Raw genomic sequence first — 16,818 nt, 5'->3', positions numbered from 1 at the left:
GTCCCACGCTCTTCCCAAAAGCATTTAAATTAAATTCCGGGGAGCGCACAAGTCCTCTGTATTACTCACTTACCTTCTCTCTGACGGCTTCGGGCGACGCGTCGCCATGGCAACGCGGCATCATTTGACGCTGGATACCAGGTGGGGGGAGGGGGGGCGCAAGCACTGGGGTTGAGTAGGCAGGGAGGCGCAAGGCCAACATTTTGACCACCCCTGCTACATACTGTGGTTTTATCTGAGAAAATTAGCAAGTTTTTTTGGAAGGGGATTCCCCCGGCTACTCCAGGGTGCTGAAGAGGTCCACTTCGGGATTCTATACAGGCATACCCCGGTTTAAGGACACTCACTTTAAGTACACTCGCGAGTAAGGACACATCGCCCAATCGGCAAACGGCAGCTCGCGCATGCGCCTATCGGCACATACTGAAAATCAATAGCGGCTCCCTACCTGTACCGAAGCTGTGCACAAGCGGAGAGACTATAGAGCCTGTTACAAACGCGTTATTTCCACCTGTTCTACACATATATGACGATTGCAGTACTGTACATGCATTGATAGGTGGAAAAAAGGTAGTGCTTCACTTTAAGTACATTTTCGCTTTACATACATGCTCCGGTCCCATTGCGTACGTTAATGTGGGGTATGCCTGTATAACCTTTGCAATATAGATAAATATACAATAAATATCGAATAATATACAATACAATATAATATACAATAAAGTAAAAGCCCATGGCTGGTTGAAAAAAAATATACCAGCAATATTGTATTAAACTCTTAGTGGCCATGAAGGCCTGAATAGCGCCATTCCCCAGGTTGAGCTTCATATACTACACTGTATTCTTGTAAGTGATCTACGTAAGTATTATCATCATCCCGCGCCTGCACGTTAGTTGATGCTGCCTTTCAATAACGCTGCAATAAAGCTGCAGTTCAGTCTTTTTTTTTTTTTTTTAATTTATTTTTTTACTTCAATAGTTTCATGTGTGCAATCTCTAATTACCTAAAGAACTGTATAGCTGCAGGTCAATTCGTTCTCCATGTATTGATCGGCGAAATTTGGTGACATAATTAGTGAAGGGATCTGTTTTTCTTCTGCTTCTGTCTCTCAGTGGAAGCTCATGAATATTCATGAGCACTCCCGCCCTGACATGTGCTAGAGGGAGGGCAGGGCTGACAAAGGGGTGTGCCAGGGCTTGTGACAGGACATGAAGGGGCAGTGCCTTAGCAAATGGCTGTTAAAATAGAATACAAGAAAATTGGTCTTTCAAAGTTGTTTTTTTAAAAACAGAAAATGCTAAAAGTATTTTTTTCTTACTACAGAACTGATTTATTAAAAAAACACACATGCAGGATATTGACTGAACTGCAGCTTTAAAGCTTTCGTTATGTGTTTATGGAAATGCTCATGATGCGTCTCATTTGTTTTGTGTATATACAATTTCTGCCATTTTTTGTCATTCAAAAAAAATTCTATTTGATTTAAAAATATACTTTTTTTTAGGGGGGTTGCACCTTCAGTATTATCATCTCAATGCTTATATTACAGTGACTGGGTTTCTCAGCTTTCCCAATATGCTACAGAAAACTTCCTGCGGGCTGCTGAACTGGGAATAGAGTTAGATGAAGCTTGGATAACTCACAATGCAGCGGTGTATCTCCTAAACCACAACAAACATGTTATTGCTGCTGGAAGGCAATCTGAGCTTACTGTTACCTTACAGAAACTGCTTACAGCTCTCAAACAAACTGGGCATAATGGGTGAGTTTGGGGGCTTTGTCATCTCACCTAGCTAGGTTTAGTTTGTAAGCCAGTTTCCTGCATTAAACTACTATCCTCAAGCCTAGTTACCTTTTCTTGGGAAGGTGTGCTACATTAGAGGTGCCTATCATTTTCTATCAGATCCTGTATTGTGTATGTAGTGATAATGTAGTGAGGTTGAAAAAAGACATATGTCCATCAAGTTTGACCTATTGTATATGTGTAGGACAGTTTTGCCTCTTGGCAGAAAACAAGCAATATGGAAGTTAAAGTCAATAATTGTTTAAATCAGTATACTATATCAAATGTAACAGATACATCAGTGAGCCAGGACAATTATGAATGTGTTAACCATAAAGAAGCCTATATGTGTGGAGCCAATTAATGATAGGAGTGAGATTTTTCAGAGAGGGGATGAAAATAATGCATTAATCTTGGGATGCAAGGGAAGCCCACAGTGATACTGGACATCCTTGACAGAAAATAAGACTGGACAGATGAGGCTGCATGAAGTAAACTTCCCTTTGTTAATCCTAATTTGGTAGCACTATCAAAAAACAACTGGGATTGTCCAGACTGTTATTCTGTCACTCTGTGTTGCCTCACTCACCAAACTAAGAACATTGACACCCAGGACCGCAGACAGATTTCCTAGGGCCCAGGACTAGTTACGACCGCCCCCCCCCCCCCCACTCGCCCCTGTGTAGACGATGTTGGGAGCCCCTCCATTTCATTTATCGCGAGTCCCTCCTCTATTTCCCCCCCTTCCCATGTATTTCTCTCCCCTCCGTCTCGCTCTTACTCCCTCTCTTACTCACTCCCCCCTTACCCCTCTCACACTCACCCCCCTCATGCCTCTCACTCTCACCCCCCTCCATCAATTACCCCACTCTCACTTAATCCCGCTCCCTCAATCCTCCCTCCTCACAATCATTCCCTCCCCCCCCTCCCCCGGCCACACACACAACCCCTCCCACCCCCAAAATAAATAAATAAATAAACTAATACAAAAAACTTCCCACCCCCCAAATACATACAACCCCTCCACCCTCCAAATACATACAACCCCCCCACCCCCCAAATACATACAACCCCCCCACCCCCCAAATACATACAACCCCCCACCCTCCAAATACATACAAAATACAGACTTGCCTACCTTGGAAAAGGTCTCAGGCCCTGGCTCTCCCCGAGCTGCTGCTGGCCTCATACCAGGCTTCCCCCTCTCCGACGCTGTGCGGGCCTACCTCACTCTCACGCATCGGGCCTCCCTCACTCTCCCGCATCGGGCCTCCCTCACTCTCCCGCATCGGGCCTCCCTCACTCTCCCGCATCGGGCCTCCCTCACTCTCCCGCATCGGGCCTCCCTCACTCTCCCGCATCGGGCCTCTCTCATGCCGGTGCGTGCGCCGATGTCGGTGAGAGATAGTGAGGCAGGCCCGCAGCTGGGGAGAGCAGGGGCCCGGCATCCGGACAAAGCAGTCAGGCCCTTCTTTGACCGGTTGCCGGTCCTCTCGTTGCCGCCGGGCCCTGGCTCTCCCCTGCTGTGGGCCTCCTTCACTCACACTATCCCACGCCGAGCTAGGCCCAGCTTCAAGCCCGCATCAACATCCGAGGCATGGCGTGCGACAGCGTCAGTGAGGGAGGCCTGCAGCTGGGGAGAGCCGGGGCCCGGTGTCAACGAGAGGACCGGCAGGCGTGCAAAGAAGTTGGGCCAGAAAGATCAGGCTCAACTTCCAATGCTGGCCGGGGCCCCCGTAGCCACCTGTCTCGGCTCTGCCCCCCTGTTGGCAGCCCTGGGGACACCTATAGAAATTGGAACCACTGAACACAACAAGCTCTAGATGGCAGACTACAAGTTAATATAACTGTGTGTTTTATAGTACAAAAATATTTCTTGTCCTTATTTCATAAAGTCAGAACTGCAATAAGTATGAAAATGAATCATCATTACAGCTAAACAGTAAGAAAAACACATTTTGCTCCTATAATTTCATATGCTTGTATGTTACCACTTCTAAAAATGTAATATTGAAATGGTAACGTTTATCATGCATACAGAATACAGTAGCATCTGTAACGGTTCCTTTGGCAATTTCTCCAGAAAACTAACCGAGTTTGTTTATCACTTTTCACTCTCAGGAATGCTGTGCTTCTGGTCATGTTGTCCAATGCCTTAGCCAACGGCCTAATTCATCGTTGGATACCTGTGTCGGCAGCTAGCAAAAGAGCAGAGATCAGTCCAAAGGCAGAGAAAGGCAAAAGGGCGCGTGGGAAAGGATCTGAAAAATCTAATTTAGCACATGTTTTGTCAATTGATCCAAATGGCCTTCCTGATGTGAAACTAGCCTTAGAGGTACTATACTGGGACAGGGTTGTTAAGCAACAGTAACATTGATGTCAAGTAAGTGGTGAGAAATACATCAGGTGTTTTGTGAACTATTTGATAGGAAAGGTTTAATATTGAGGGCCATTTTCGATGTACAATGATATGCTAGTTTTTATCTGGAAGCTTTAACTCTGCAGAAAAACATTACTATTAAACAAATGATACATTTGTCATTTCCTGATTCAATTTAATATGTTCTCATATCATCTGTCATGCATACTATATTGTAAGAATTAATACACTCAACTAAATACATTATGTGGTGGGCCTTTTGAAATGTCCTTTCAGTCTAGGTAATCTGGGAAAGATTAAGGAGGTATTCATGGGACAAATATTTGAACAAAGCTCCATTTGCATTAAGACCCTGATGAACTGAAGGATCATGTTCTACCCTTTCAGGTTTGTGAATACGCTCTGGAGTTGACAAATGGGAAGGTACCAGAAGAAGTGGTACCCATTTCAGTGCGTCATCAAATCATTTCTACGTGGGTAAAAGCTAAGCAGTTACATCACCAGCAAATAGGACACAAACTTGGGACTGATGACGAGGTACTGCAAATAGCTGCCTGCTGGTACATGTAACCATTCTTTTAGCATTAGAAAACAAGCACTTACTAGTATTCCCTCCTACTGTCTCTGTACGTTCTCCCTACCTACCAATTAGATTGTAAGCTCCTCGGAGCAGGGACTCCTTCCTTAATGTTATGTTTACAGTATGTCTGAAGCACTTATTCCCATGATCTGTTATTTATATTTGTTATTTATATGACATGTATTACTACTGTGAAGCACTATGTACATTTTATGGCGCTATACAAATAAAGACATACATACATACATACATAACAATATTGCAGAATACATGCAGTCTTTATTTAGATAAGGACCAGTCTTCCAAGTGATCTATATTAATTTTCGATATATTATTTACAAAGTTATTGAAACCTAGATAATGGTATTTGGTTAAGCATTTCAATTTTGTGAGGAGGCAGATAAATGTGAGCACAAAATAATGACAGTGTTTATGATGTTTGATTTGACTGATTTAAAACATGACGATTTTTTTTATTTTTTGTTTCATTTACTTTTCCTACTCTCGGGTTAACACGGCCTTCCTTCTGCGTAATTACATTTTGGTTCTTTCCTTTTTTAATACATTATAATTGAGCCTACCGTCATTTTCTTCCAGTTTAAAAACTAACACCCCTCTGTTTGTAAATTTGTAAAACCTATGGGGCCTATGCACTAAGATTGTGTTTGAATTTTTATTGTGCGTCAACATTTAATTGCGCAAATGTAGTACACACTTTGCACTGTATGTATGAAGGTCTCTACGGGTCTTCATACATATGACACACCGTTTGTTTGAAATTAAGTTTTGACGCATTGTGTCATGTTAAATATCTGATTTGATACAACCTAAATGAAAACAGAATGATGTGCATTTTTTATTTATAACTAGATACATAATAATGATTATATAATATTAATAAATATAATATTTTGGGTAATATTTATGATAGCCATGCAGTGAAGATAATATTTATACAATGAAACATCCGTGCTGCGTTAAATACATTTTTGGTTGATAAATAGCCACTTAATTCTGCACTAGCGATGTAAACAGACATTTAGGATTTATGCCAGGTGAGCGGTTTTGACGCATGTTCTTTTATTTGGTGCACAGGTGCAATATTTTAGTAAATACCATTAATATCTATGCACCGAGCACATTCCAGATCCGTGCGGCAAAATATTTGACTCAAACCATTTTTGATGCTTATGGCGGACTTTGAGAAAAATAATGTTTGTGCGAATAAATGTGAGATTTGCGTGCATCGATGTTATCCCACGAATGCAATCTGCGATGCTTAGCACATACTGTAGGCCCGATTGTATTCTCCAGTGGCGCACGGGCGTTCATACAAGTAAAGCATACGGTAACTGTAGCCACGAAAAAGTACATCAGCTACATTTAGGTGAGCTAAGGGATCTGCGAACATTGTTACCTTTATGGTTTGCTCTATTTCAGGATAATAATGAAGGACAAAATCCAATGACGAAAGTTCTTGTTGCTTTAGAAATGCACTCATGCAATGGCATAGGACTAATGGACTTCACTGTTCCAAGCCTGTCTCAAGTATGTATTTGTTCACACTATTAATACGTTATGTATGCTATCCATTAAAACTGCCTGTAACCGATTGACTAATACGTTGAAGCATTTGCATTAGAAAAACAAAAAACCGTGATGGGTGCCGTAAAGTAAAACAAATTTGGATCAAACTTAATAGAAGTTTAAAGCATGGATTTAAATGTTGTAACTAATTGTGCCTACTAGTGCATTTGACATGATTGCTTTACAGCGATGTGTTTCATGTATCAATGATGAAAATGTGTTATAAAGGAAATTCAGCATGTTTGCATGTTGATGGACATGCCACTTTTATCATTTTCTCTAAAAAACATATATATATATATATGGTTTATATTGATAAATCTGAGGCTGTGGAAAAGAGTGCTAAAAGCACCAACTGATAACATAGCTCAGAAAGAAAGTCAATATATTTAATTACGCTGCTGGAAACAACTTTTTGTAATCAAAAGTAATTTGCATCAGAAGGAGAAAAATGTGTTGTGTTCTAAAAAGTTATTTCATATTCACATACATAGTTGCAGAGAATGGCTTGTAGTTGCTGAGAATAACTTTTCTAATGAAATAAATATTTAACTCCACCTCTTCCTTAATCAGGTGTTCAAAATGACTTCTGAATGCATCTGGTCAGATTCACTTGTTGAACTTCAGACACTTGCACAATTAACAAACTTTGCGTACCATGCACATAACCATGAACTAGTATTGACTTGTTCCCAGAAAGCACTGCAATTAGATGAGAAGACTAATGCAAAGAAACGGAACACGTAAGTAACCTTGAATGTAGTTCATTCAGAAATTACATTTGTTATCTATAAAGTACATTCTTCAGGACAGCTACGAATCACAAAGGAATATAATGTAACAGAATCTATATGTAAGTAATGTATCAGTTCAGTTCACATTATAAATGGGGAAGTCGCTGAATGTTATGTTAGAATATTTTCCAAACCCTTTCTGAGATTAATAGTATAGAATTTACAATTGCATTGTTACGCCGATGCTCGCCACAAACCGGGACCGGACCGCGGGGCTGAGGTGGGGTTATATAATCACCGACCTGAGTCCACGCAGACTGATCCGGAGTGCGCAGTTCGTAGTCGTACATCGCAGGGTCAGGATTGGAGAAGGCAGCATCGTCGTTAATGAAGCAGGAGTTCGGCAACAGGAAATCTGGAGTGCCCCGCTTCAGCTTAGGAGCGTGAGCGCGGGGGTGGCCTCTGCGCGAGGAGCGGCCTCGGCCCATGACGCCGATCTCAGCAGGAGGAGACAGCAGGCTGGCCGAAGTTCACCGCAGGGCAGCGTCGGGAAGAACCAACGCTTCAGCGCAGAAGTCCAAGGCAGGTCACTGCAAGAGGATCGCAGCAAGCCGCAGGAAAGGAAGGGTAGCCACTGCTAGGAGGGAATGCAGCAGGTACCGGTGCTGGCAACACGCTTCAGCACAGACGTCCCGGGTAGGCCACTGCAGGAGAATAGCAGCAGGCCAGTGCTGGCATCAACGCTTCAGCACAGACGTCCAGGGCAGGCCACTGCAAGGAGATAGCAGCAGGCCGCAGGAAAGGAAGGGTAGCTACTGCTAGGAGGGAATGCAGCAGTACCAGTGCTGGCATCAACGCTTCAGCACAGACGTCCAGGATAGGCCACTACAGGAGAATAGCGGCAGGCCACAGGACAGGAAGGGTAGCTACTGCTAGGAGAGAATGCAGCAGTACCAGTGCTGGCATCAACGCTTCAGCACAGACGTCCGGGGTAGGCCACTGCAAGGAGATAGCAGCAGGCCACAGGACAGGAAGGGTAGCTACTGCTAGGAGAGAATGCAGCAGTTACCAGTGCTGGCATCAACGCTTCAGCACAGACGTCCAGGGTAGGCCACTGCAAGGAGATAGCAGCAGGCCAGTGCTGGCAACAACGCTTCAGCACAGACGTCCAGGACCAGGCCTCTGGATACTCAGGAACTTGGAAGGTAAGAACGCTAGGAGAGAGGCCTGGGGTGGTTTGTGGCAGAGACAGTAACATAGAGGTAGGAATAGCTATGCTCGGCGCTGGTTCAGAGCCAACGCCTAGAATATAAAGGGCGGAGATCCAATCACAGGAGGAGGGTGTGTGAGAATTCCTCCAATGAAGTAGCACAGGGCAGAAGCTGCAATGAGAGGCAGCACCTGTGCCATAGATTGCCAGAGGAAGCCTGCAACTGCACAGGTCTGCACGGCAAAAGTCAAAGCCAGTAGTGGATTCCTTACAGTACCCCCCCCTTCAGGTGAGACCTCCGGACGAACAAGATCCATCACAGATTTGGGGGACATGGAATTGTTCCTAAACCTCCTTAGGCGAGAGGTGGCGTTGAAAGCCCATAGTTTGTTGGGATTCCTTACAGTACCCCCACCACTGGGTGAGAAGCCTGGGTGAACAGAACCATTCATAGGTCTGGGAGACATTGAGTTGTTCCTGAAGTGTCTCCGGCGAGAATTAGGTCCACAATCCAGATGTACATTGGCGAGTGCCATGAAAGACAGCGGTGGTACTGCAGTTCTTGGTACATGGACAATGGGACCTGAGGGCTCCGGAATGGGAACATCGGAAGGACAGTAGCCAGGTGTCCGGTGCATAGTAATAGTCCAAGAGTATGGGACACAGGATTGTTGGACAAAAATGGCAGAGGGACCTTCAGAGAAAGCAATGTCTTTGGTGAAATCAGCACGGAGGAAGTTGCGAGAGTCTTTAGCTTCCAAGGAATTCCGGGTGGTGGTTAGCAAGGGAATGGGGCGGGAGGGTTCACTACACACTATTGCAGCGGTACTTTTGATACCAAGCAGGGTTGCTATCCCAAGCAATTTGCGAGAGTCTGTAGCAGTGTGTATGCAACTCATGGTACTGGCAGTTGAAGAAGGATCCGCTTCCTTTGGTTTGTGATCTTTAGAGAGAATCAAATCCGAAATTGTGGCCTTGGCGAAGGACATAATAAGCATGTCTATACCCATAGTGGACCCATAGAGAACAGGAACGGACGCTTCAGGTAAAGCGACGAGGTCCAGTAAGGGTGTCTTCGTCTTAGAGAGAGGCCAATTGCCATACAGATTGGGCACTTTGGGCACCGCACAGAGACCTGCGAGTAAGGAGTCTGTTTGAAAGGTGAGAAAACAGATTTTATCCAAAAAACAAGGCAGGCGGTTAAGCGGTGCATCAACCTTAGGGAAAAAAGTCTTGGGGTTAAAGCTGGGTGCCTCCAACACAGAGAAAGAAGACAGAGAACTAGAGCTTGGCTTCGGAGTGGAGGTCCCAGGTACCCAGGTCTCACATGATACTGTGGGAGAAGCAATGCAAATTGTTACTGTTTTAAACATAGGGTCTTTAACATCGGTAGCTCCAGGCACCTTTTTGAGAGGTAACCCTAGTTTTGGGACAGGACAGTCAATAGCAAGTACCCCAAATATTGTGGAAGACACAGAGAAAAATAAGTCCATTTTAAAGACGGGATCTTCTGAAAAAAGGGAACGTTCCAAATGCGATACCCCTGAGTTCGTGGTAGTAGACATACAGTCAGTAGTGGATACCCCGAATACTGTGGGCGAATCAGCGTGAAACAGTATTATTACAGGAATGGGCATCCCAGACTTAAAGTCATTTTTAATCATCCCGGAGGCTGTGGCATGATCCGTGAGAGAAACTGGGGTAAACTCTCCAACAGACACAAGGGACATCTTGCTTGTTACAGAATTGGGTCCCTGAGAATCCCTAGTGAGGGCATCAGGCTCCATGGGAGACTTAGTGACAGGGGTTTTGGAACTGATTAAAGGAATGGCAGGTATCACAGATTTACTAGGAGAAATACCTTGCAAAACAGAAATTTTAGTAAAGGTGATAGGCATCACAGATAGGGCAGACAGAAGTAAGCTAGGCAAGGTTGCTTCTATAACAGAAGATTTGGCAGCGGCAAAGCTTAACTCAGCGGCTGCTGGAGAACTTTTAACTACAATGAGAAGGGACTGTAGTTTTACAAAGTCAGGGATAAAGGGAGTCTCAAACTTGAAAGCCTGATCATTCAAAAAGAAGGGCCCTAACTTTAATGGTACTGAGGGAGCAACAGCAGATACGCTGATCTCAGAAGGGGTCACTTGGAAAGGAGAATAATATGTACTGTTCGCTTTAAACCCTAGGATTTGGGAAAAGGAGAACTCAGACAGTGCAAGTGGGGCAACCACAACTGTGCTGGCCTCTGAAGTGGGTATTTGGGAAAGAGTGTCTGGGACTTCAGAAACGACAACAGATTCCACGAAAAGGGGTCTATGCTCAGAAGCAGGGGTCTCAGCTCTCTGAGTGGCAGACGGGGTGAGTGAAATACCTAGGAGTAGGGATTCTGCGAACAGGTTTAGAGAAACAAACGGCTCCAGAATACTTTTTACTGGAGCCAGTATTATTGCCGAAAGTTCAGGGGGCATAGCCCCGAGAATTTTAGCCGAGTCAGAGGACAAAAGGGGTTGATCCTCTGAGGCTAAGGAGGTGTCCCTGACTGACGAACTAAAGGGATCTACCAAGGAAGGTTCACAGGGCTGACCTGCAGGGGTTAACATAGGAAAAACCCCAAGGGTTAAATTACTCTGTACCTGAGAATCAGAGAAATAGAAGCTAGTCTCCGAGAGTGGGGTCATAGGGGGTTCTGCCTCTTGCCCTAGGAACCTATCATTAGACTGCGGAATACTAGGGTTAGCAGTAGGAACCTCACAGAGCAGACTAGCAGGGGTTAATACAGAAAAAACCTCGGAAACAGAGCTTAGAATTTTTGGTTTAGGAAAAGAGGGCAAACAGGATTCATTCTCTGGTGCTAGGGAAGACACACTGACCTGGGTACTGCAGGGATTTACAGTGGGGAACGCATAAGCCTGACTAGCAGGGGTTAAGACCGAAATAACCTCAGGGACAGAACTTAGGGAGGTTAACTCAGGATTAGGGAGCGTGGCAGCTTCTTCCTTAGCGGGCAGCGACAGAGAAATGGTTTGACCATTCTTAGGAGAGAGAGGTAACCCCACAGGTTTAGTAACAGGACTGGTAGCACAGAGAATCTGCCAAGCAGCAGCATAGCTGGCAAGGAGGGGATCCTGTTCTATTATGTGAGTGTCTAGTGTTGAGGAAAATACATGGAGTGTATCTTGAGACTGAGCCAACATGAGGAGGGCGCTCTGTTCTACTAGATGAATGTCCAGTGATGAGGCCAGGGCATAGATTGCCTCTTGGGCGTCGGCCAGTTCCATAGGGTTCACATTATCCCAGGTTAAAGGGGAATCAGGGGAGCGAATACATTCGGCTAGAGACTGTTTTAAGCTCAGGATACAGTAAGCCTTAATAAAGAGATCACAACGGCATTGTCTTTGCAAAGGGGTTAAACCTTCATAGGTAAACATTTCATCCATCAGGGGTATTACTTCACACAAATACTGGCCTTCATAGTGGGACTGATACGCAGGACGGGACATAACTTCAGTTGGAAAATTGCCATCCCCCGCCACGGCGCGGTCCGGTTTTAACGGGCCGAGCATACTGTTACGCCGATGCTCGCCACAAACCGGGACCGGACCGCGGGGCTGAGGTGGGGTTATATAATCACCGACCTGAGTCCACGCAGACTGATCCGGAGTGCGCAGTTCGTAGTCGTACATCGCAGGGTCAGGATTGGAGAAGGCAGCATCGTCGTTAATGAAGCAGGAGTTCGGCAACAGGAAATCTGGAGTGCCCCGCTTCAGCTTAGGAGCGTGAGCGCGGGGGTGGCCTCTGCGCGAGGAGCGGCCTCGGCCCATGACGCCGATCTCAGCAGGAGGAGACAGCAGGCTGGCCGAAGTTCACCGCAGGGCAGCGTCGGGAAGAACCAACGCTTCAGCGCAGAAGTCCAAGGCAGGTCACTGCAAGAGGATCGCAGCAAGCCGCAGGAAAGGAAGGGTAGCCACTGCTAGGAGGGAATGCAGCAGGTACCGGTGCTGGCAACACGCTTCAGCACAGACGTCCCGGGTAGGCCACTGCAGGAGAATAGCAGCAGGCCAGTGCTGGCATCAACGCTTCAGCACAGACGTCCAGGGCAGGCCACTGCAAGGAGATAGCAGCAGGCCGCAGGAAAGGAAGGGTAGCTACTGCTAGGAGGGAATGCAGCAGTACCAGTGCTGGCATCAACGCTTCAGCACAGACGTCCAGGATAGGCCACTACAGGAGAATAGCGGCAGGCCACAGGACAGGAAGGGTAGCTACTGCTAGGAGAGAATGCAGCAGTACCAGTGCTGGCATCAACGCTTCAGCACAGACGTCCGGGGTAGGCCACTGCAAGGAGATAGCAGCAGGCCACAGGACAGGAAGGGTAGCTACTGCTAGGAGAGAATGCAGCAGTTACCAGTGCTGGCATCAACGCTTCAGCACAGACGTCCAGGGTAGGCCACTGCAAGGAGATAGCAGCAGGCCAGTGCTGGCAACAACGCTTCAGCACAGACGTCCAGGACCAGGCCTCTGGATACTCAGGAACTTGGAAGGTAAGAACGCTAGGAGAGAGGCCTGGGGTGGTTTGTGGCAGAGACAGTAACATAGAGGTAGGAATAGCTATGCTCGGCGCTGGTTCAGAGCCAACGCCTAGAATATAAAGGGCGGAGATCCAATCACAGGAGGAGGGTGTGTGAGAATTCCTCCAATGAAGTAGCACAGGGCAGAAGCTGCAATGAGAGGCAGCACCTGTGCCATAGATTGCCAGAGGAAGCCTGCAACTGCACAGGTCTGCACGGCAAAAGTCAAAGCCAGTAGTGGATTCCTTACATGCATTGAGTAAACTATAGCAACCATTAATCAGATGCAAAAGAGGCATTCCCCTAACAACGCTTATTTGTAGAGACCCGTTAAAGTTAACACAGGGAATAACGAGACGCTAGTTGTCATTCCTAAAGGTGGCATTACTCCCACCCAGACCGCGAAATGTGGATTTTGCCGGGGAGGCGGGAAGAGAGAAAGGAACATAAAAAGAAGAAAGTGCGTCAAAATCGGCCACCAAGTCATTATTTTCACAGTATCGATATTATCAATAGTATTAAACTATTAATTAATATTTACTAATATTACTTATAAATAAAACATACACACATTTAAAATGAATCAATCGTGTATTCAACATGGCTTGAAGCATCAAAAAGGATTGAAAATAACAAGTTATACATTATATGAGGTCGTCATACGTAGGATGAACATTTCATCAAATTTGTCTATATTACTTTTTAGCACCAAAAAGTTGACGCACAAAAAAAAGTCAAATATAATCATAGTACATAGACCCCGATAAGTTTGTCATTAAATTATATGAGTGTCTATAATATCTTGTGCAGAGCATTGTATTAAAGACACATTATGCTATGAAACCCTTACAATAAAGGGAAAATGACACAGCAGCAGCTGAGGAAAACGTTGTGTAATACGTGTGTTTTATTTCATTAGTGAAGTATTTCAGATAAAATGTTTGGGTCAAATTCCAGCCGTTAAAAAAGTAGGAAAAGACCGTTACTTGTCAGTAACTCTTATAAGACAGACCTTCTCCTTTTTGTCACCACTCTTTACCACAAATAGCCCTAATAACAATGTTTTTTTACTTGATTCTTAGTGGTGTTTTATTTACATTGTGGGTTAAAATGATAGCTTGCTCTGGATTGGATGTAAATGATGTCACTGCGATAGGTTGGAGTTAGTAATCCATAACTTGTTACACTAATATTAGTTGATGTCATGAATCTCTTTTCCTGATAGTCCTATGGAGTCACCTCTGCATAGGATACATTTTTCATGCTTTTTTTGTTTCTGAATTATTGTGTGCTTGTAACTTACATTTTTGATACAGTCCTTTTAATCACCTGACAATATTACACAATAATTCAGCATTTAAAAAAAAACAAACAGATGTGCAGTGTTGTAACAAATGGGAAAATGTACATTTTTGTTACTCTACTGTTGAAATGGTACTGTACATCCTAAATTGAAACACGACTAAAATAATAATTACATGGATAGGAATAATGGAAATTACGTTAAATACCATTCTGATGGTTTTTTGCCCGTAATTACTAACTTATTTGCATCTTTTGCAGGCGTAATTACACATTGGAGCAAGAAATGTTAAGCATTGCGGCGTGCATACAGGGCCAAAGCATTATTGACAACTTCGCTGGAAACAAACACTTGTATCTTTCTGCCATAAAAGCTTTTCAATTAAGTGCAAGGTAGGTATTAATATTGCAATGCTCTAATATAAAAGTACTGTAATATGACATTTCTGTTATCCAAATCAGGTACATCTGGTAAAAACAACAACACAAACATATATTGTACAAATAATAGTTTAGTCACTTATCATAAATAGGTTTCCCAACCCTGTTCAAGTCCTTCAAATACCATGCAGTTTTTTCAAAGCAGGTTTGGGTTTAGACCAGGGGTGGGCAACTCCAGTCCTCAAGGGCCACCAACAGGTCAGGCTTCAGGTCGGATATCCCTGCTTCAGTACAGGTGGCTCAATCAGTGGCTCAGTTGAAGAATATCCTGAAACCATGACCTGTTAGTTGCCCTTGAGGACTGGCCACCCGGGCTTAGACCATTCTGCACGTAGACATACGGTATAAATACAAAAATATTAAGGTGAACGTGCAAAATAATTTTGCCAATACACGTCGCATTCGTTGTTTTTAAAATCTAATGCAAAATCCTTGGCCCGTATTGGTTATATAACAACGCAACATTTTATTTTTTAATGCTAGCATTTGTCACCAGACAGAAAAGACTGAAAACATAGATTTATCAATGCAAAATGTGTGTTAAGACACCGCAACCAATTATTTTGAAGTGAGAAACAATTCATATTGTTTAGACGTGTTCTAAACTGTCATAAAGAAAATAGCAAATAAAAATACCTTGTGAGCACATTCACATGTCTGAGACAGGTCTGCAACCCTGCTTTCCACCATTATCTCCTAGCACACATTGCTTCCATTTACTTGCTTACACTGCAGCCAGGGATGCTGGGAAATTACATGCAAATGAGCACCCCTATGAGTTTATGCCTGCCGTATTACACAGCTTTTCAGCACAGCCTGGGTTAAAGAAGTGCATAGCCAGTAACCCTACTCACAGACAGCTGTTTCAACCTTTTGGGTCTCATCAGTGTGAGGCTGGTTATACTGGCTTTGCATAAAACAATAGAAATAGTTCACTAGATTGCATCTATCTTGGACTATCATAGATTGGGATTCATAATGTGTTTTCTCCTATATCTAGATTTGCGGGAGAAGCTAGGAGCATTATGCTAACATCACAAGCTGCCGATCATTTCTGGCATGCTTGCTCTCCTCGTATAAAATCAGCTGAAGAAAGAAAAGAGCTTAAAGACGCCACCATTTCTATTCTTAGGGCCATTACTGACGCAGAGTCCAAAAGTAAACAGGTACATTATAGATGCTATTTTATTCTGTTTAAACAATGATTTTTTTATTTTGTTCTCATTTATGGGGCACAAAAAGTAAGAAGGGGTCGGGGGTTAGGAGGATACAGAAATAATAAAAAGGAGAGGGGTATGAGGATACAAGAGGGAGGCACAAGTAGCATTACATTTATCACAACTGGTACAACACATGACATTATCATTGCAGCTATACAACTCTTTATTTTTATATTTCCTATATAGTACAGAATCTCGAATCAATGCCTGTTGCTCTCATCGTATATAACCATGGTTCCCACACTGCCATGAACCTCTGTAAGGAGTCATTAAGCATCACTGTCATTTTTCCATAGCATAGGGTCCGCCGTACTCTTTCTATTACCACTTGGAGGCTTGGCGCTGGTTTCTTCCATGTGGCCGCTATGCCGCAATGTGCAGTCAACAGGATATGGAGAGAGAGTTTGCGCTCTTTATTAGGTATACCCTGAATTGGGTTATTTAATAATGCCATCCAAGGGTCCGGTGTAGCTGGAATTCCCAGCACCTTATTTAGCAGTCGAAAAATCTGTCTCCATTGTTTCTTTACCTGCGCACAAAGATATGCAAACATGTATCTTCCTGACCACACCCTCTGAAGCGTAGGGGAGATACCTGTCTACTGTATATATTTTGTTCAATTTGGACAGGATCAAATACAGTACCACTGATACCGTAGCTTGTAACTGTTTTCTTGAATTGCAGTATTTATGGAGCCGGACGGTGCAGTGTTATTTGATTGCAGCCGCATTACATTACCTTGTTCACCGTGCCTAGTAATGCATGATATGAGCAGCACAGTTTCTTTACTGTGGTGTAGGACAGGGGTTCTCAACCCCAGTCCTCAAGATCCCCCAACAGGTCATGTTTTAAGGATATCCCTGCGTCACTACAGGTGACTCAATCAAGCCACCTGTGCTGAAGCGGAGACTGATTGAGCCACCTGTGCTGAAGTGGGATATCTTGAAAACATGACCTGTTGACGGGGGTGTAGGGGAGGGTCCTGAGGACTAGAGTTGAGAACCCCTGATTTCGT

General features: G+C 44.3%; 1 protein-coding gene across 8 annotated transcripts in view; it reads left to right on the top strand.

Annotated features, from left to right (window-relative positions):
• CFAP46 (cilia and flagella associated protein 46) overlaps window positions 1-16,818 on the top strand; it is a 134,115-nt gene that overhangs the window by 39,742 nt on the left and 77,555 nt on the right. For all 8 annotated transcript variants that reach the window (XM_075612559.1, XM_075612560.1, XM_075612558.1 and 5 more), the window contains 7 exons: window positions 1,551-1,763; window positions 3,906-4,119; window positions 4,552-4,701; window positions 6,185-6,292; window positions 6,905-7,074; window positions 14,404-14,535; window positions 15,584-15,749. In XM_075612559.1, coding sequence (XP_075468674.1) covers window positions 1,551-1,763; window positions 3,906-4,119; window positions 4,552-4,701; window positions 6,185-6,292; window positions 6,905-7,074; window positions 14,404-14,535; window positions 15,584-15,749 — 1,153 coding nt within the window. The remainder of the gene's footprint in view (window positions 1-1,550; window positions 1,764-3,905; window positions 4,120-4,551; window positions 4,702-6,184; window positions 6,293-6,904; window positions 7,075-14,403; window positions 14,536-15,583; window positions 15,750-16,818) is intronic.

The sequence above is a fragment of the Ascaphus truei genome, chromosome 8 (genome assembly GCF_040206685.1).
Source record: "Ascaphus truei isolate aAscTru1 chromosome 8, aAscTru1.hap1, whole genome shotgun sequence".
In the NCBI taxonomy this organism is placed as follows: domain Eukaryota; kingdom Metazoa; phylum Chordata; class Amphibia; order Anura; family Ascaphidae; genus Ascaphus; species Ascaphus truei.
This window is presented reverse-complemented; position numbering and strand designations above follow the sequence as displayed.